The sequence below is a fragment of the Rattus norvegicus genome, chromosome 3 (genome assembly GCF_036323735.1).
Source record: "Rattus norvegicus strain BN/NHsdMcwi chromosome 3, GRCr8, whole genome shotgun sequence".
NCBI lineage: Eukaryota > Metazoa > Chordata > Mammalia > Rodentia > Muridae > Rattus > Rattus norvegicus.
In genome coordinates, this window is record NC_086021.1 from 36997257 (window position 1) to 37017350 (window position 20094).

General features: G+C 48.7%; 1 protein-coding gene across 19 annotated transcripts in view; it reads right to left on the minus strand.

The window, feature by feature from the left end:
• Nucleotides 1-20094, minus strand: part of Ralgps1 (Ral GEF with PH domain and SH3 binding motif 1) — a 236631-nt gene that overhangs the window by 166228 nt on the left and 50309 nt on the right. For 18 of the 19 annotated variants that reach the window (XR_005502087.2, XR_005502084.2, XR_005502083.2 and 15 more), the window contains 1 exon segment: nucleotides 19814-19864. Coding sequence is in view for 14 of the 19 variants with exons in the window: in NM_001427068.1 (NP_001413997.1) it covers nucleotides 19814-19864 (51 nt within the window). In the remaining 5 variants the exon portion in view is untranslated. 19 annotated transcript variants of the gene reach the window in all.

Consider the following 20094-nt stretch of genomic DNA (forward strand, 5'->3'; position numbering starts at 1 on the left):
TGCTCTCACCCGCTGGGCCTTCTCTCAGCCCCTTTACCTGTTCTCTGAGCATCACAAGGAAATGTTAGTTTGTCTCCTGACTGACTGCTCTGAGTTTTGGCAATATCTAATTTGTGTCTCACCGTTCCCAGTGGAATTTCAGCCTGGTCAACATGCTTCTCTACACAAAGCAGTGTGTCCTTGATCATCACTTGATTTCACTGTGGGAAACACTTAACATCAGGGAGAACACAAAGAAGCATTCTCCAGCATCATGTACTTCTGAGGAAGCTGCGGGTTCGTCACGTGGCCCTCTGTGTTGGGCCAGATGAGACTTCGCTAGTTGATTAGTGTGCTAAAACCACGTAAGAAAAGGAGGGAATTAACCTAGTGCTTCACAGTCATGGACTTTCTAAATGCACTCTCTAATCCTTATATAGAACATGTAACTTATGCTAATAGGCTTACTCTGTAGGAAAGTGAGGGGCAGCCTCTCCAAGCCCAACAAGCCTGTCTCAGAAACTTAATCCACTGAAACCTAAAGGGACAAAGAGGATGCCAGGCCCGATGGCCTGAGTTTGATGCTCAAATTCACATGGTAAAAAAACCGACTCCCTCATTTGTCCTCTGACTACCGCACGTTCTGTGGTCTGTGCCCCTCCCCCACAGTAGATACATGTTAAAAAGATGAAGAACACTTAGAAGCTCAGTGAACTCTATCTGGGGCTAGCAGCCATCACTTCACAACAGAGAAACACTGAAGCAGCATGCACCTCTGCCTAGAGCCCAACCTCACCCTACTCCCCACCCGCTCCGCCCCTGCATCACAGCAGCTTCCTTCCCCAGTTGTGTGCAGAGCGCAGATGCCTGCTACAGTCAGGAGCTGTGGACTCTGGGCACTGTGCCGTGCAGACGGAGATGACCCAGAAGAGATTTTTCCGGAAGGCAGCAGCAGGAACCCATGAATGGAAGGAGGAGACTGGGGACAGGATCAGGGCACTCAGGGTTCAGAGGCAGACAGACAGAAAAGCAAGGGGAACAGGAAGAGGAAAAGGAGACAGGATGAGGAAGGCGTAGACCTCACCATTTATTGTGCTGTGTAGGTAAGAAAGCTAAGGTTCACAGACAACAATTTAATATATGCAAATTAATCAAGGCAGGCAGCATTTACTAGAGGAAATCTACTGGCAAGACTGAGGAATATGGGACAGTTACCTGACAGGGGACAGGCATAACTTGGGAAGGAAGGAAACGTGCCTGCAAATACAACACACCCAGAGGTGGCACAGGGACTTTAGGCTGGTCGGTCTCTAGGGCCATCCCCCAAGCTCTGCAACAATCAGCAACCAGGCATGGCTGACAGCTGGGGGATGCACCACAGGACTGGCCAGCATTGCTTAAGTTCCTTTGAGCACCTCACACTGAAAGAATCCTGTCCCGCCCCAGGACCGTGCTTTTGGATACAGTTGCAGTCCTGGACAGAAGAGGACCTCTGGAAATGACGCCAGGCTCTTGATGAGTTCCAGCAAAGGCCGCACAACACAACACCCATGGGGCCGTGAGGTTGTTTTGATGGGTGTACTGTTTGACAATGACCATAGAAGGCCCTGTCTTACAGACCAGCAGGAATGGCTCTTTCAGAAAAGCCATTTCCTCCCTGAAAGCAAGAGGGAAAACCAGCCCTTCAGATGTTTGCTCTACACATGAACACTCACTCAGCAGTGTACGGAAGCCTTCCAGACACTGGAGCCATCAGCCTGCTCTAGTGTGAAACCACTGTTTACATGGCAGGGAGTGAGACCTCAGCTTCATTTCCAACCTCTGGCCAGTAGCAGGCAGCCTGAACATCTCGGGGGCCACTTGCCTTCAATGAGGAAAACAGACATCCAGTCTGAACACACTACTCTGCACACATGTTGAGTGTGGTCAGAGGTTATAAAGGGGCTGAGGAAACAAGCATGATGGGCTGCACAGCCAGAATACAGGTCTGAGGGAGAACCAAGAGCCTGGGAGGAGCTGTAGCAGGTAAAACCCAGGAGACCAGGAAAGCATCCTCATGTGGCCTGTACACGCATCCTAGAGACCTGGGACTGAGCTATAACCTCTCAGGAAACTACTGGAAAGTTGAAACACACATGCATGGAAACTTTAAAAAGCTACAGGTAAAGGGACGTTAGGGAAGGAAGAGCAAATGTGGGTGCAGAAATATACTCTGGGAAATAAATGTCAAAGCCCAAGGGAGGAAAGAGGTACAGGTGGAAGGAGGGGACAGGCAAAGAATGAGTAAGGAACACATAAGGCATGTGTCACACTGCTAGCATGACCAGAGATAGATGTGCCACAGAAGAGGTGGAGGACATTGTAACTCCAAAGAAGCAAAGCACTCTGGGTCCTGCTGAGGAAAGCTAGATGCCTGTCCACCTGAACAAAGCTCAACTCCCAGGAACCACCTGGCTCAGCCCCAGCCAGCCACTCCCAGTGAGCCAGCCACTCCCAGTGAGCCAGCCACTCCCAGTGAGCCAGCCACTCCCAGTGAGCCAGCCACTCCCAGTGAGCCAGTCCCAGTGAGTCTCCCCCACCAGTTGGGTTTCAAACCTTGCCCGATCCACCCATCGCCTCTGACCTTTCCTCTCCTTGCCTTACCTGTCTGTGTTCAGCTGCCCCATTTATCCAGGACACCCCTTCTTTCTGTTTTTCTACATTACAACAGTTCTCTAGGCTACAGACAAATGGGACCCCTCAAGGATGCCCTGCCAATTGCCCCAGCTAGGAATACTGACTGGCTCCTCTCCCAGATGGCCTTCAACTTGTCTTCCTTAACACGGCCTCTGTAGACCTAAAGGTAAATTTCTTAACATTCCCCTTAGAGCACGGATTCCCTGACCAATCCTGGACCCTAGAATACCAGGCAGAGAGCCTGACACGTGCTCTGTGTCTTGTTCACATGAGCTGAGAAACCAAATAAATGTTAAGCATGAGACTCACTACCCCACCTGCCCGAGGAATGCCTAAGCCAACATAGAAAGTTAGTGATTGCACCCCAATCTCTAAGGCCACTCTAAGACCCCAGACATCTGGATACGTGCACACTGGCTTCCTCCAGATGCTACTCAGACTTCAACTTGCTGAAGGCCTGACCTCAGCAAATCTAATGCCAAGACTGGTAAAGCCTCTCTGTCTTATTCCTACATCTGATAGACAGCTGACCCAGAGACTCTCACAGGTCCCACGGACACCTTGGGGTCATGGTGACGTGACGACCATAGCCTGTGTGGGTCCCAAGTGTTGTGGGTCCAAAACAACTGTGCTCTGAGCAGGGGCAAAATGGTTCAAACACTGCTGCATGTGGAGAACCAGGTATAACCTCCCTTCAAGTGTGTTACGCAGAGGGGAAAAACTTAAGCAAAAGGCCATAGCCTGTCCTATGAGTCAGATCCAGGAAGCCACACTTTCCACAGCACCTATGCTCGGGAGCAGAAAAGCTATTTCCAGCCATAAACTGAAGCTTTGCTTGAAACTGCACTTGCAGACATGCCAGGGCTTTGGAGCTCTGCATGCCCTCAAGTTGGACCCTGCCAGCAGCTGTCTAGTCAGAAGGCAAACACAGGCTATCTTTAATGACAAGCAAACACTAATGAATTTCGAAGCATGTCTGGTGCTTGCTTTTATAGATCATAAAATCATCTGGCTGCTTCCTGCCCATGCTGACGGGCCAGTGAGGCAACCCCAAGAATGTACAGGCAGCAGGCACTGCCAGGACCCAGTACAGAAGTAGGCTGTGGGGTGGGGAAAGAGAACAGCCTTCCCCTCCACACAAACCCACTTGTGTCATCTGACATTTGGCCTGAAAACCGGCAAGCAAAGCCCATCAGGAAGTATTTGTTCTTTAAGCATCTTGTGGTTAAAAGGGGGAGTGAACTTTGTTGTCCCAAATTGAGTCCAGGTACAAATTTATTCAGAAACTACCAAAATGACTTTTTATGTGTTAGCCAGATCTAAACAAAGGATTGAAACACAGTTGCTCTGTGAAGCATAAACATTGTCTCCACACCTATGGACTTCTCAAGTCCACAAGAAGACTGTTCCCTGCCTGTACTGCTGATGACTGTCCTGAGCCTCCAGGTCATACCCTCCCTATCCTCACAGAGCTGTCATGGCCACCCAGTAGAAAGGGTCTCTTTCCACTTCCAAGGAGTCCAACAGATACTTGGCAGAATCCAGATGGGCCAGTGTAGGCAGCCCGGAACCCAGCCTACAGAGGCTGCTCTCACCGCCTAGAGCCAGCATTCACAGGCAGTCTCAAAAAGCAGGGGATCCCACACGAGGGTCTCTCCTAATCCCAAGGAGCTTGGGAAAGGTCACTTCCCGACAGCCAAGTGTCCCCAGGCTAACTAAGCCCCATAAAACCAAAGGCTTTGTTAGTAACTAGGGTGACTGGGAGGCTGCTAATCTGCAGGGGTCTCACTCAGCAGGGAGCTCCCCCACAGGTTCTCACAGCAGCCCTGAGCCACCTTCCCAGCCCTATGCAGAACCCTCCCGGTAAGGAAAGTAAAAAGCACTGTGTGAAACAGACTAGGTCTCAAGGCCAGATGTCACCAAAATGTAGATGGTCTATTAGGCTCAGGGGATCCTCCCTGTGGGTCCTGGGGCTAGCTAGCTCTTCTCTGGAATCTGCCCCTCACCTGGATCCCATCACAGCATGGGGAGCGGCCACTCTAAATAACACATACCACACAGCACTGGGTAATCACTAGCTCTGGGTGGAAGAATGTGAAATCTAGGTGGAGGAAAAAGAAAGACACTGCCCAGCCTGGAGACACGGCTTCCAGTGCTAAGGTTCTGTAGATTCTCGTGATATTCTGGGTGCACAGCTTGGTTTCCCTGCAGTTAAACATCAACAAAGACAGGGCTGTGAGCTAATTAATCGCCATGGATGGGAAGAAGAGGAAGGATTTTAGGCAGTTTCCCATCCCAGAAGCACAATGAGGAAATGTTCCCAGGTTTTGAAGTGGTGGTGGCAGCTTTAAAGAAGAAGAGAGCACGGGGAAGAGGATCTGATACAAACTGTCCATGACTGCATAGCAGCAAGGTCATAAGGCCCAGGTTCCAAGGCTGGGAAGCCTAATGAGGAGCCATGCTCCCAACATGTCAGCCAGCAGGTCAGAGGAAGATGTGATCATTATAGTAAAAATATTAGAATTGGACCCCACCGTCAAGGAACTATAGACACCCATAACCATCCAGGAAGGGTGGTCTTGTTTCCTGAGTTCCCTCAGGGTTAGAGGACACAACCTGGATAATGGGCATGGGGGAATCTGAGCTGCTACCAGAGAGGAAAATCAGGTGCTCCAAGGCAGAGGAGAGGCCAACAGAGTTGGGAAAGCAGGATGTGGTGGTTTGAGTAAGACTGTCCCCCATAGGCTCATATCCTTGAATGCTTAGGCACGAGGGAGTGAAACTGTTTGAAAAGATTACAAGGATCAGGAGGTGTGGCCATGGCCTTGTGGGAGGAGTTATGTCACTGGGGTGGGCTTTGAGGTTTCAAAAGGCCAAGCCAGATCCAGTCTATGTCTCTGTGTCTCTCTCTCTCTGTATCTCTGTCTCCATCTCTCATCTCTCCTTCCTGACCCCTCTCTCTCTGCCTGCCTTCAGACTGGGATGTAGATCTCAACTGTGCCTGCCGTGCCTCCTTTATCTGCTGCCATGCTTCCCAATATGATCATCATGGACTAATCCTTGAAAACTATAAGCAAGTCCCTAATTAAATGTTTTCCTTCATAAGAGTTGCCATGGTGGTGTTGGGGATTTAGCTCAGTGGTAGAGCACTTGCCTAGAAAGCGCAATGCCCTGGGTTCAGTCCTCAGCTCCAAAAAAAAGAAAGAAAGAACAACAAAGAGTTGCCATGGTGTCTCTTCACAGCAAGAGAACAGTGACTAAGACATGGGACAAGGCTCACCAGGGAGCAGAGCACAGGACAAAGCACCCAGCGGCTGTTTCAGAAAACCTTAGGTGAAGCCTATGTGCCTATCAGTGGAGTCCACCTGGCTGCCTAACACCAACGGGTCTGTCTTCCAGGAGGGGCCTGCAGGGTCCACACCACTGTGTGACACAGAGCACAGTCAGTTTTTGTGATAGGAGCTCCCTGGGGGAGCTTGCTGAGAACTGGAAAGCAAGCCCTGGCCTTCCTAAACTCAGGTCTGGGGTCTGCCATCAGCTGTTCACAGCCCACTTCCTCCTGACCTGCCTCAGAATACCAGAGAACACAAAGCTATTCCACAGAGGCCGAGGTTGACGCAGGAACTGCTTGAAGCTCCTCCATCCACTAGGAGCCGCCCTGCTCTGCCTCACCCCCAAGCCACTCTGCAGCTCTTAGCTGTCAAAGCAACTTCTGTTGTAGCAATAAGCAAGTCTGAAGGTCAGCACACACTGGGGACAGGGGAAGGTCAACCAAAGTAAAATATGCATGAAGTTCCATATGGAAGTTTTTAATTTTATGTGTTAATTTAAAAAATTTAAATTTAAATTTAAAAACTCCTTTTAAAAAAAGGCATTTCCAACCTTCCTGGCTAGTTTTTACTTTATGTTTTTATTTTATATATATATGTTTGACCGGCACCTGTGCCTGGTGTCCATGATGGCTAAAAGACGATGCTGGATCTCTTGGATCCAGTTACAGACAGTCGTGAACTGTGTTGGTGTTGGGAACTAAACCCAGGTCCTCAGGAGAAGCAGCCAGTGCTCTTAACCACTGAGCCCTCTCTCCAGCCTCCAGAGCCCAGTTAGTCTTAACTGTCAAAGTCATCTCAGAGGAAAGCCTTTGAATAAAAAATTATGAAAATTAAACTGGCTCATGGGCATGTCTGTAGAGGACTACAACTCTATCAACTGAGCACGAGCCTGTGAGCGAGCCAGCCAGCAGTGGCTCTAAGGTCCTGCTTTAGTTCCTGCCCTGACCTCTCTCACTAATGGCCTGTGACCTGGAGTATAAACAGGAATAAACCATTTCTTCCTTATTTTGCATTGCTCATAATGTTTGTCCCGGCATCAGAAATTAAACTATGACACTAGCCTTTCCAAGCTAAGTTCCTTAGTCACAAAATAAGGTCCTATTTCCTCTTAGAAGTCTGAGAGAGGCTGGTAGTCCCTGCTCTGTGCCATTGCCATGTGACCAAGGGAAAGAATTCTATCACTGAGCATTTGGGGATGGGTACCACCAGAGGTAACTTGAGCTGCTATACTTCCAACCGACCCAGGATCAATGTGAACAGAAATTTAAGGACAGGACCTGCCTTCATAAATTGTTTTCAAATGGGAGAGATTCTAGTCACTGTGACACGGAGGACAAAGAAGCTGTCATCTTGCAGGCACATGGCAACATCTTGTACGATCCTGAACCCTTTGGGAGTAGGACCATAAACTGGTATCAACTGAGGAAAAACAGCGACTTTTCCTCAGAAGAGTATATTGAAAATAAAGACTCTATCCCAAAGCTACTGTCTCAGTGACTGAAAACTGGATCCCATTAACTCCAACAGTGACAGTGACCTGAGGAGATCATGGGCAACAGAGCAGCCAGTCAGAGACAACAGAGAGGTGAAGTTCATCAGGAGAACGTCTTTCTGTTTGCTGCTTTATCCTTTGACAAGATGGATCTCTGGCAAAGACACAAACAGCTGACATGCTGCCAACAGGAATGGAAACAGGCACAGCACTGCAGAGGAGAGGCTGAGCAAAGCTCATAATGAAGGTACCTGAGGGCCAATCCTCTGCTAAAGGCCCCCCAGACAAGGTTTAGAGACCCTCAGTTAAGGGCTCTGACCACTCTGGCAGAGGACCCACAGAGCAGCCAGCAACACCTGTCACCCCAGTTCCAGGGGATCCAATGCCCTCTTCTGGCCCCTGGGGACACCTGTACACATGTGATTATGCACGCACACCTGTACACCACACACTAATTGCATAAAATAAAAATAAATAAGTCCTTTAAAATATTTTTGTGTCTTTTAAAACCCTTTCTAGAACAATGCAGCAATCACCCTCCAGGGCATTTGTCCAAAGGAGTTAAAAAACTCAAGAGCACAGCAAAGCCTGCAGATGAAGATTCCTAAGGTCTTTCCTCACAACTGTCCAGACTGGGCTGTAACAAGACGTGAGGGAGAAGCCACGGTACAGCCAGACAGAGAGGACTAAGCACTAAGAAGGGAATGGGCACTGCTATCACTGAGTTTACAGAGCAACCAGGAGACGGAGGCCTGATTACTTGGGTTAAAAGATGTCCTGAAGAGGCAAAACTCTGCCACCGTAAAGAGATCCGTTAGTGCAAGAGAGAGAGAGGCTGGAGTGGAGGGTGTGGAGGAGTTTCGGGGCACTCCAAGTGTTCTCTGTGACTCACGTGTGTGTGTACTGTCACACCTTTATCGCAGCGACACTATTGTATCAGGACTGTTCACCGATCCTAACTCATACACTGCAACAGCTGGGGGTGGGGGCCAGGTGGGAACTGCATACACCTTTTCCTTAGCTTTGCTGTGAACTGGAAACTTAAAAGACATAGAGTCTAAGATTTTATGTGTATGACACATGCATGCAGTACCCTCAGAAGCCAGAAGAGGACATTATGCCCCCTAGTACAGTAGTTATAGATGGTTGTAAATTGCCATGTGGTTGCTAAGACTTGAACTCAGGACCTCTGGAAGAGCAGCCATGCTCCTTACAGCTGAGCCATCTCTCCAGCTCCAGCTTCTTTTATTATTACTATTATTTATTTTATTTATTTACATCCCAAATGTTGCTCCCATTCAAGTCCCCCTTACAGAGTTCTTCCCCCCATCTACCCTCCCCTTTGCCTCTGAGAGGGTGTCCCCCTCCCTGGGGCATCAAGTCTCTACAGGATTACAGCCTCAGCTTCTTAAAAATAAATTCTATTTAAAAGGAAAAGTTGGGCTGGAGATATGGCTCAGTGGTTAAGAACACTGACTGCTCTTCCAGAGGTCCTGAGTTCAAATCCCAGCAACCACATGGTGGCTCACAACCATCTGTAATGGGATCTGATGCCCTCTTCTGGTGTGTCCGAAGACAACTACAGTGTACTCATATACACAAAAATAAAATTTTTTGTTTTAAGGAAAAGTTAATGAACTTTGCACAAAGAAAACTTATGCCCAAGTGGAGTGAAATCTGTAAAACGTTTTAGGAGAAGTCACAATGGTTTGTACAGATTCTTTCATCCCAGCTTCTGCTGAGAAGGAGATCAACATTATATTGTCACAGTAAGGTAACTCTATGGGTTAAAGCATTTGCTGGACAAGCCTGATGACCTAGGTTCAAGTCCTAGAACCTACAGTACAAGGAGAGAACTGACTCCCAAAAGTTACCTTCTGATTTCCACATGCATGCCATAGCATGTGTGCATCTTCACTTATACACACCTTAGACACACACACACCCCAATAATTAAAATAAAAAATTAAATATTATACTGTTACCAAAACTGAACAATAATACTTCAAAAATCTATATATTCTTATATAAATATAAAAATACCAATATACCTTATCATGAACAGATACAAAAACACTAAAAAAAAGGCTTAATAACATAAATATAACAACCTATTACAAGAATTCTATACCATGCTCAAGCAGGACTTACCAAGAAATACAAGGTTGGTTTAACATTTTTTAAGTCAGTCCAACTAGGCAATTTCTCAAACGGAATCTTCCTATCGTGAGTCTCTAGATTCTAAGAAACTGACAATTAAAGCTAGCCAAGGCACCATGTGTCTCCATTTGCTTACATCTTCCATTTATGTTGGTAATCATAACCCAGAGTGTTCTGCGGGCCTTGCCAGGAAGTGTCTCAACTACTGACTGATGTAATCAATCCAAGACACTATGGGCGGCATCATCCCTAGGCGAGTGGTCCTGAACTGTATTAAAAAGCTAGCTAAGCACGAGCCTGTGAGCAAGGCAGCAAGCAGCATTCATCCATGATTTCTGCTTCAGGTTCCTGCACTGACTTCCCTCAAGAATGGTCAGTGACCTGTGAGCTGAAGAAAAGCCTTTCCTCCCGAGTTCCTGTTGATCATGGTATTTGTTCCAGGAAGAGATGAAACTAGAACATAAAATGTTCGTGGTCCAAGTGACTCAACGTTATTAGGATGCTGATTCTTTCCAGATCCATCTACGGTTTCAAAATCCTAGGAGGTGTTTGCTGCAAAATATAACAAATATTTCTAAAATTCACATAGAAATGCAAAAAACTAGAATAGCCAAAAATTCAAACAGTAAAATTTTAAGGATAAAAGTCAGTGAATAAAGAGGGGAAGGGGGCTACAAGGGGTGGTTTCCTGGGCACACACTGTGATCAAACTCAACTCATAGCTTTGAAAACTGAAAAATGATGTCATTCAGTCTCAAGTCCAACCTTTTGAATTCGCCATGTCAGCATCCCATTCTACAGGCAGAAAAATGCAGACTCGAGGGACCAGGTGGCTTAAACTGCATTCTTCTCCTCTGGGTGCTTAAGTGTTTGGTCACACTGCCAGACATGCTTTAGGATATCCCTCTCATCCAGACAGTGGGTCGAGTGCTGACCGCGTCTACCATTTTCTCATTCTATCCTTGTCTCCTGAGAATGAAGAAATGTCTTGTAGGTCCTCTGTCTACACCATCACCTGTACCCATCATACTACTGGACACAGTTTACCACCTCTCCTCTTGCATTGTCGCTCCCCACCACTGTGTGTGTGGTGTGTATATGCATGTGTGTATGTGGTGTGTGTGTGTGTGTGTGTGTGTGGTGTATGTGTATGTGTGGTGTATGTGTGTGTGTGTGTGTGTGGTGTGTGTGCATGTATGGTGTATGTGTGGTGTGTGTATGTGGTATGTGTGTATGTGTGTGCGTGTGCGTGCGTGCGTGCGTGTGAGAGAGAGAGAGAGAGAGATGTGAGGGAAAGCATGTACCACAGCATACTCATGAAGGTCAGAGGACAGTTCCATGGAGCTGGTTCTCTTCATCACCTTTATGTGGGTTCTGGGGATCAAACTTGTCACCTGGTGCAGCAAAAGACCTTACTCTCTGTGCCACCTTAAAGGCCCCTCACAGCTACTTTACAGATAAGGAAATGAAGACAGCAAGAGGAAAAGGCACAGCTAGAGACCAGCAGAGCTGGATTCCTCCAGCAGATCTCACCAGCAGGGCTGCCTGAAATCAAGCTGCTCCTCCTGAAGTCAGAGCCCAGACAGAGACTCCCTCCCTGCTGTCTCTATCAGCAGCAGGAGCCAATCCGTGGGCAGAAAATCGGCTGCTCAGTGTGAGGCCTGGGTTCTGGGTTGTGAGGCCCAGGCTCTGGGTTGTGAGGCCCGGGTTCAGGGTTGTGAGGGGCTGCTGTTCAGTGTTGGGTTATTAACTCACTTAAAAGGAAATGTGGTTTCTAACCAGTACTCATGCCATATCCATGCTCAAGAAAAAGAGAAAAAAATGAGTCTCAAAGTCCCAAAGTGCATTAATTCTCATGTGCTGCTGGCCAGGTCTAGAGCCAGACCTGACTTCTGTCTCCACCATGCCTCAGCTGAGGAGAACCCTTTCTACTGTGTTTCCAGTGTGACAAAAGTCACTAGACGGGACAATCACTGAAGACCAAAGAACAAATCACAAGTGTAAACAGAGCAACAGCAGAAGACAGGCCCTTGGTGCTTGTTGGCGTCCCCTCTGATGAGCCCTGTGCTCAGAGTCATCTCCCTGGAGGACAAGTGGCTACCCTGCCACCTCATTCTACAGTTTGAACAGAGGGGGACAGTACTGCACGGACAAAGGGCAGGAGGGGGACTCATTACAGTAGTCTCACCCTAAATACAGTCAGCAAACAGCACTGGGCACCACTCTAGGTCCCAGGAGATGGGGAAGAGCCCTGCATGAGCCACATCCTGAGGTTACAATCAGGAAGGAGGCAGACTTGGAGCAGCAGACTAGTTAAATGAATACTAGTAGGCAAAGGTGTCTAACAAGGAGTGGGTTAAAGGAAGCCATAGAACCCTGAAACTCTAACTGCACCCCATCTCCTGAGGCATCAGGACACTCCAGGTAAAAGGGGAGGCCCGCAGGAAAGGGAAGTGGGAGGGAACATGAGGGAGTGATGGAGTGGTAGGCTAGCTATTACAGAGTCCATGGAATGCTGAGGGACTAGGGCCTGTCTCCTGAGCAGGAAGAGGAAGGAGGGAAGGCTCTAGGCAGGCCAGGAAGATGGCCAGAGAAACATGTCTCTGGCTCCAAAGAAAAAATGGGAGCCAGGGCTGATGAGGGCTCTGCCATCCATGAAAGGAGAAGTGGCTGCAGCTTCCCCGGGTAATGTAGAGGGGGATGGTCTGTGCACACTGCCCAGAACTTGACCTGAGAAAGGGGTTTCAATGATGTCAGTGAAACCTAGCTCTTCACCACAGGCGACTGCCTGCTGGCAGCTCTCCCCCTTCTCCCAGGGCCAAAGAGAATCAAGGACACGCAGGGTTTGTCCCACATCCAACACTGATCTCGGCTCTCCGGAATGTCCATGTCTTCAGAGCAGGCAGCACAGCCAGACAATAGGCCAGAGGGTCAGCTCCTGACCCATACAGCAGTGTCTTCCTGAGTCCAGCGCATCCCTGCTGGGGAACTGTGGGCCTACACTGAGCCCTGAGCTCCTGCAGTCCAGCCAGTGTCCCACAGATGGCAGTCAGGTCTCCAGCTCCACAGGAGGGGAAGTTGAAATCATTCTTTAGACAACGCCCCTTTGCCTCAAACATTTGGTTCTCAAGGCCCCACCTCTTCACTATTCAGAGGCAGTCCTCTCCAAGGCCACAGACAGTGAAGCAGGAAAATGGTGAGCCTCTATTCAGACCTCCCTGCCTGGCTGGCCTAATGCCTGGCACCCAGGGAAGATGGCCGTACACTCTGGGTGTCACCCTCCTTTTTTACAGGACAAACTCAAACTTTTTTCTGGTTGTAGTTTCTTCCACAGTGCAGCCATCACCCCACATGCAGTTACCAGAGCTTGTCCAATTCCAAAACTGCGTTTCCCCACCCGCATTTCTACTTCTTCATTCTCTGGAGTCATCCATGCTACCTGATCCTCTGTCCTTTTACCCTCTCCCCAAGGCAAACACTGCTGAATCCTGAGCTGTCCTAGGGTCATCCTACTCCAGGATCTGTATCCATTCCCTTCCAGGCCCTGGTGCTGTTCTCTGCTTTCCCTCACAGCAGCTGGAGAGCGGCCCCTCACCAGACTTCCCACTCTCCAGATCTACAACCCTGCAGAAGCCCCTAACCATCCTCAAGGCTCCACCACTCTGCTATCCAAGTGCTGTGTCCTCCAGGGTGCTGCTCCTGCACAGGCTCTGCTGGATAATCCTGCACTGAAGACCTCCATCCACAATATACAGAGCCAGCCCAGACTCAGCAGCAGCAGTGACCACACACTAAGTGCCTGTGTACCTGCTGTAAGTTAAAAACAAAACAAAACAAAATCACATCCCCCATATCATGCACAAGGAAACAGACATAACAAGAGTAAGCAGTGGTCCAGTGTCTTAGCAGGGATGAGAGCAACCATGCCCACCACAGTTCTAACAGATGTTATATATGGTTACTAAGCAGTTGCTCAACTCTGATAGGGAGAGCAGAGATCCTCCGTGCTGTCGCTTGGTGCTTCTGAGGAACTGTGGAAGCCTCAGTTCTGTGGGCTGGGATGTAAGTGTGATAGACTTGGTAGGGAATAATACTGTAGACACAAAATGCTACGCCGAAACAGGCCAGGCTAAGCAGGCTGCAGCCACCAGAACCCCTCAGACAGACCCCTTCATGGTGTAGCATCGCCCAATCCCTAGCAGGCAGGAATCCAACCAGAGTCTGCTCCCCAGTTCATCCGGGTGGCAACAGCACCCTAACTAAGCAGTTATGCTACAAAATTACATGTACGTTAAGTTACCAACTCTTTATAAACTGGTTACTTATTAAGAGTTAGCAGGGACCAACACTATGCTTGTGACTTCCACATTCCTTACACTCTGCCAATTCCCGAGTCCTAGGGTGAGGCCTTATGGTTACCCCAACAGAGAAGAGCACAAGTTACAATGCTACCCTGCAGCCCCAGTAATGGGAGCCATTTAAATTCAAATCTCCAAAAGGCTGAGCTTATCAGACAGAACCCTTCTTTGGGGAAGGTGGCCACTGAGCAGCCAGGAGACACTGCTCCTGAGATGGCCTAAGCCAGTCAGAAAACACAGTGCCAAGATGCTTCCCCTCACTGGGTACTGGTCTTTCTCCATTCAGTTAGGGCAGATCCCCTGAGTAGCTGCTGCTCCAGGCACTGGGATTACACCAGGGCCCCTGGAGTACGGGATCTCCAGAACCAGCTGCCTGTGGCCACTTTCTTCTGAAGACTTTAGAGGTAAAGAAAAGAAGGAAGGCCCTCAGAGATGTGTGAGGAGGAGGAGGAGGAGGAGGAGGAGGAGGAGGAGGAGGAGGAGGAAGAGGAAGAGGAGGAGGAGGAAGAAGAAGAAGAAGAGGAAGAGGAAGAGGAAGGGGAAGAGGAAGAGGAAGAGGGAGAGACAACTGAAAGGAAGGAAATGCTACAAACAGAATCATGAAGTGGGAAACCTGAACGGGCAGTCCTCTGGCTAGTGGTAATAATGGCATTGTTATTTTAAAGCACCCAGCTCCCTCCACCCTGTGTACATGCACATTCGTGTGTGTGTGTGTGTGTGTGTGTGTGTGTGTGTGTGCGCGCGCGCGCGCAAGTACATGTGCCAGGACAATGCAGGAAAAGTAACTTGTATTGTTCAGAATGAAAAACTGCCATTGTCGGGGGCTGGAGAGATGGCTCAGTGGTTAAGAGCACCCGACTGCTCTTCCAGAGGTCATGAGTTCAATTCCCAGCAACCACATGGTGGCTCACAACCATCTGTAAAAGAGATCCGATGCCCTCTTCTGGTGTATCTGAAGACAGCTACAGTGTACTTATATATAATAAATGAATAAATCTTAAAAAAAAAAAACCTGCCATTGTCAAATAAAGTACAAGAAAATCAAGATCATTAAGAAACATCAGGATTAGGTCAGATGAGAGGTAGGAAGACGGAATCAGCCTCTAGGACAGGACAATGACATGTAAGGAATGCACTCAGCCCGGAGGGGATTATGCCACCATTCTTCATTCTCAGACTGGACCAGAAGAACCAAGGAACTGCTGGGGTCATGTTCCGGGATCTGCAGAGTGGCATGGCTTAGCTGGTGGGTGGGGGTCCTTTGGCTCAGTGCAGGTCATCTGCAGCTGTCCTCACTGGTGCCTAGTGAGACTGAGTGAGGCGGGAGCTGGTATGTCTGTGGAGAGTGGAAGTGTCAAGGGGCCTAGAGGAAGCTAGTGGAAGGTTGCCAAGCCTCTTGCCACCTCAGTCAGCATCCGTACAACTGCTCGTGCTCATGATCACAAACAAAACCCAGGCAGAAGTGGCGCCTACGCCAAGGCCTGGCAGAGGCCCTGAGGGAACAGCTACACTACACAATGGCATCCCAGAGTCAGCATCTAAATCGCACGCATTGGCATCCAACAGCATCTCACCAAAGAGACCCACAGCCCCGGGAAGACCTGACACGACGCTAAGCACCTTATTGGGCCAAAAAAGCATGAAGCAGTCAATACCAGTGCAGTCATGTTAAAAGGTTTCAGGGCCAATGCTGACATCACCGGTCAGCCAAGGACAGGACACTTATGCAGCAAAGGAATGTAAGCAAAACTGATAGAAACATACGGGAAGTATAAACCCACAAACTCATCACAAGGGACTGCTTACCAAGAACAAACACACACACAAACCATCATCGCTGTCATCATCATCACTGTCATATACACATACATACATGCATACATGCATACACACATATACACATGTATGTATATATACACACACTCATACATGCGTACATACACACACATACATATACATGCATACACACACATGCATGCATACATGCATACATGCATAAACACATACATACATTCACATACATACACATCATACATGCATGCATGCACAGGCATATGCATATACACGCACACATGCATACAACAATGCCAGCTGCAAGGGTATAAACCCAGCTCCCATCACTGGACAATTAGCTCCTGCACTCACACCACTGTCTGTAAGTAGACTTAGCCCATGGGAAGCTGAGAGTTAAATGACATTGCACAGGTAGTCTTTGACCACAATGCCCAGCATGAACCCTGGCCTCTGTACCATGTATTCTTCATACACTTCCCATGTTTAAATGAGTTTCCACGGGTGATGTTCACCATCCGCAGCCTATGAATGAGGAAACACAAACCTGAAGAGGAGAAATACCAAAATCCCAATGACCAAAGTCTTAGAATCACACAGACTCTCACAGGCAGCACCAAGCTGTCCTAGTAATTCTCACTTCCCAGTGTTCAACCGTGTGTATCTGCCTCACTGAACGGGGGTGATGTGTGAGTAGAGTAGAATACTGTGGGAAGGGCAGGCCTGGACTCTAAAGCCAGGCCACAGCCATTATGACCTCTATCTTGCTTCTTTAGATAGCCACTAGAGCACAGCACAAGAGCACTAACATACCATGTGGGCCTTTGAGTAGCTTTATGGAAGCTTCTATATGACATCAGCCAGGACTATCCTACCAGGTGCTCAGGTGGAAACCATGGTGGAGGTAGGTCTCCAGACCTCCGGTAAGCCCCTGCACCGTGACCACCTATCCCAGTAGCTCTTGGATCCCAGTCTGCCCGGTGGCTTGTCACCCAGCAACAGAGAACTGATGTGGCACATCACAGCACTTCCTTTCTTTAGCACACAAAGGAAGTAAGGGACACAGGTGTCTCAGAAGGTAGTTGAAAGAAGCCAGTGCAACCCCCGCCCAAGATGCCTGTCCCAGAATCCATACTCACTTCATACCACCCAACATCACCCCACAACATCCGCAAGCCCGCATACAGGCGATGGGCCACTGAGCATCAGATGTGCAGGGCAGGGACACAGAGGCAAGGGCCTGAGTGGGTGGAGCTCTGAGCACCACTCACTACTGGGAACTCCCTTCCTAGCAGCACCAGAAACTCAGACACACACGGCTGAGTTCTGCATGGAGCTTCAGGTCTCTCCTATCCCCTACTTCCGTCAAAGTCTCCATGACACATCTGTGTACGTGTAAATCTCACTGCCTAGAACACTGTTCTAGAAGGACCCCTGGATACCGTCCAACAATGTCTGAATCTCTCCGTAGCTGCAGCTAGACGGAAGACCTCGAGAAATTCAGGGTCAAGAAAGCTGCTGAGCCTTCTTAGGCCATGTTCCAGCTCCACACTCCTAAGGACAATGTCCGCAGATGACATGACAATAACTATGGGAGGAAGGCATGGGGAACGAGGTCAGCTACTGACACAATGGACAACAAGGAAAGTCAGCTGATATCTCCTCCCAAGGAACGCCCAGAAGCCCAGACAGCAATGCTCTACTAGAGAAGGTTCAACAACTACTTTCTGGACATGGGCTCCCTGAAACCATGTTCACATCTACATCAGCAAAGGCAGAGGCCACGTGCCCTGCAGGAGTAGGCAGACAGACGGGCCTCAGTCAAGTTCTGGCTGCACAGTCTGCAGTCACAATGATTCCTTTTATCTATATAGAGCTGAACTCAAGAGTAATCTGAATCAATGACCAGGAGAGCACGCCGTGAATGGCCTTGAGGTTTCACAAAGCCACTTCCATTGGTTTTAGAGTGTGCTGCTGGGGTTCTGAGCTTCGGCTCTAGACCATTCACTCAAAGCACATCAGAGAGCCCACTCTAGCCATGCGGCTGGAGCCTCCAGCAAGGGCGTCCAGGCAATTGGACTTCGTCTATTTGTTTTCATTCTACACACAGCCGGGCCTGGAAGGCCTGGTCCACAGAGCTGCTCCCCTGCTAGCAGTCCAGCCTATTCACCTCTCACACACTAGCCTCTGCTTCCTGGGAAGTCTCACCTACATCACACAACTGCCTTATTTATGCCCTTCCCACTCCAGGATGGTCTTACCACAACACAGCAGGCATCCACAAAAGGAAAAATTTCAGTTTTTAGTCTGCTAACAATAACAGCAGCAGCAAAGGGGGGCAGCTCCCAGGTCCTTCCAACCATAGTTTGACAATAAAAAATGGCCTCCATTTGGGAGTAGCTTGTCATAGGCTCTAGCAGTTCAAGCCTGGGCTGCACTAAATAACTCACAGCAGTTGGCTCTGGCTCTTCACTCTGATAGTCATCACCTTCGTACCAACTGGGTTCCAGGCCCAACCAACCCAGAGGTGCAGATTCATCAGGCCCAGTGGTGCATGGGAACCCCATGCTTTGACAGCTGTCCTAGTGACTGAGACTTAGACCTCCAAGATAAAATTTTAAAGGAAAACACATGCACTTTAATATCTGGGCACAACCTTAAGATGTCACCTGGCAAGGCTCCCTCCATGCGACAGTACCCCAGAGCCCTTGTTGATGAGTCGATGGAGTGGTAGACACCCTGCTGCCCTGATCTGCCTCCCAGTCATACCAGGACAGTGAGGGCCACCTGACAGACCAAGTCATCACCCTGACATTCAGGCTGCAGAAGAAGGCCCCAGACATCTGAAGGGCTCCAGATCAGCTGCCAGGAATGGTAGCACATACCTGAAATCCCAGCACTCAGGAGGCAAACGCAGGGTGGCCAGGGGTTCAAGGTCATCCTTGGCTACACAGGAAGTTCAAGGGTAGCCTGAGATATGTTAAGACCATAAGACCACATCACAAAAAACTGAGTGAAAAAAAAGAAAGAGAGATCTAGAGAGAAACTCAGCTGAGAATGAAGGCAGCCATCATATGACTGCAGCCAGCAAAGCTCCCAGAGGCAGAAACCGGTTAACTAGAAACAGTGAACAGTTCCACATTGGGATGAACAGGAAAAGGTGGCATCCCCATGAAAAGCACGCATAGCTAAGTGTCAGTGTATGAAATCTGTGGTTGGCCGCAGCATTTTGGCTCCACTGAAAGCTGCAATCACTGTATGCGCTCTCCACACTGCTACTGCTGGCCCTCCAGGCTGTCTCCATATCAGCAGCTCACACAAGGCCAGGCACATCAGCAGTGTCTGCTCATCCTGACCCCTTGGCCATAGATGATTGTGCACTGGCCACGTGACTAAACTGGGCTAGAGAAGGAACTGTGCTGTCAGTGTGGGAAGCTGTAAATGTGGATCCTTTGGGGAGGTCACTTGAGGTCACACATGCAGACAGAAGAGAGAGGAAGACAGGAAGTAGAAGATAATGGTAGGGACACTCACACCCAGTAGCTTCCTGTGTGTGGAGACACTGTGGAAAGGTTCTTGTCTCTGCTTGCTTTCTGAAATGAATTTGTGTTACTTGCTAGCAAAGAAAAGGAACTCTGGGTAAAATGACTAAAGCTCTTTACCAACTAGAGGATGTCATTCATCCTCTCCATTTCTGAAGACCCAAATTGACTCTTTCCCTTTATCACTTCTAAAAATGCACATATGCTTTTAATATAAACATGTGAGGTTTGCTGTGGCAACTAGTTTCAAAAACAGAAGCAAGGCAGCCACCAGGATGTGACATCAGCACAGAGAAAGTTCCAGACCAAACAGCCTTCATTTGCCTGGGACAGGGAGGCAGGCTGCACAGAACAGACTGGGCCAGATGGGCTTTTCTCAGCAGAACCCAAAACCCAGCTCAAAACAGGCACACATATCTGCGATGCTTCAGCAGATCACCCTCCCCAGCCCTAGCCCCAATGACATTACATAATGGTACAGACCTCTGGCTGGATGGCTTTGAACACGGGGATGTCCATCAATGTGATCTGACTCTAAAAGAGAATAGGGATACTGGGTTAGAGGCTTTCAAACTGATACTTGAAAAACAGAAGTCTTCAGTATTCATGGGGTACCACGTGACGGCTGAACAACCATGTACAATGGGTAGCATTTAAATCGGTTTGATATATCTGTCTTCTTGGAGCTATCGTCATTTCTTCATGATAAAACACTTAAAATCCTCCAAGCTCTCTGCAGCCAGAGTTCACCCTCTGCACAACCA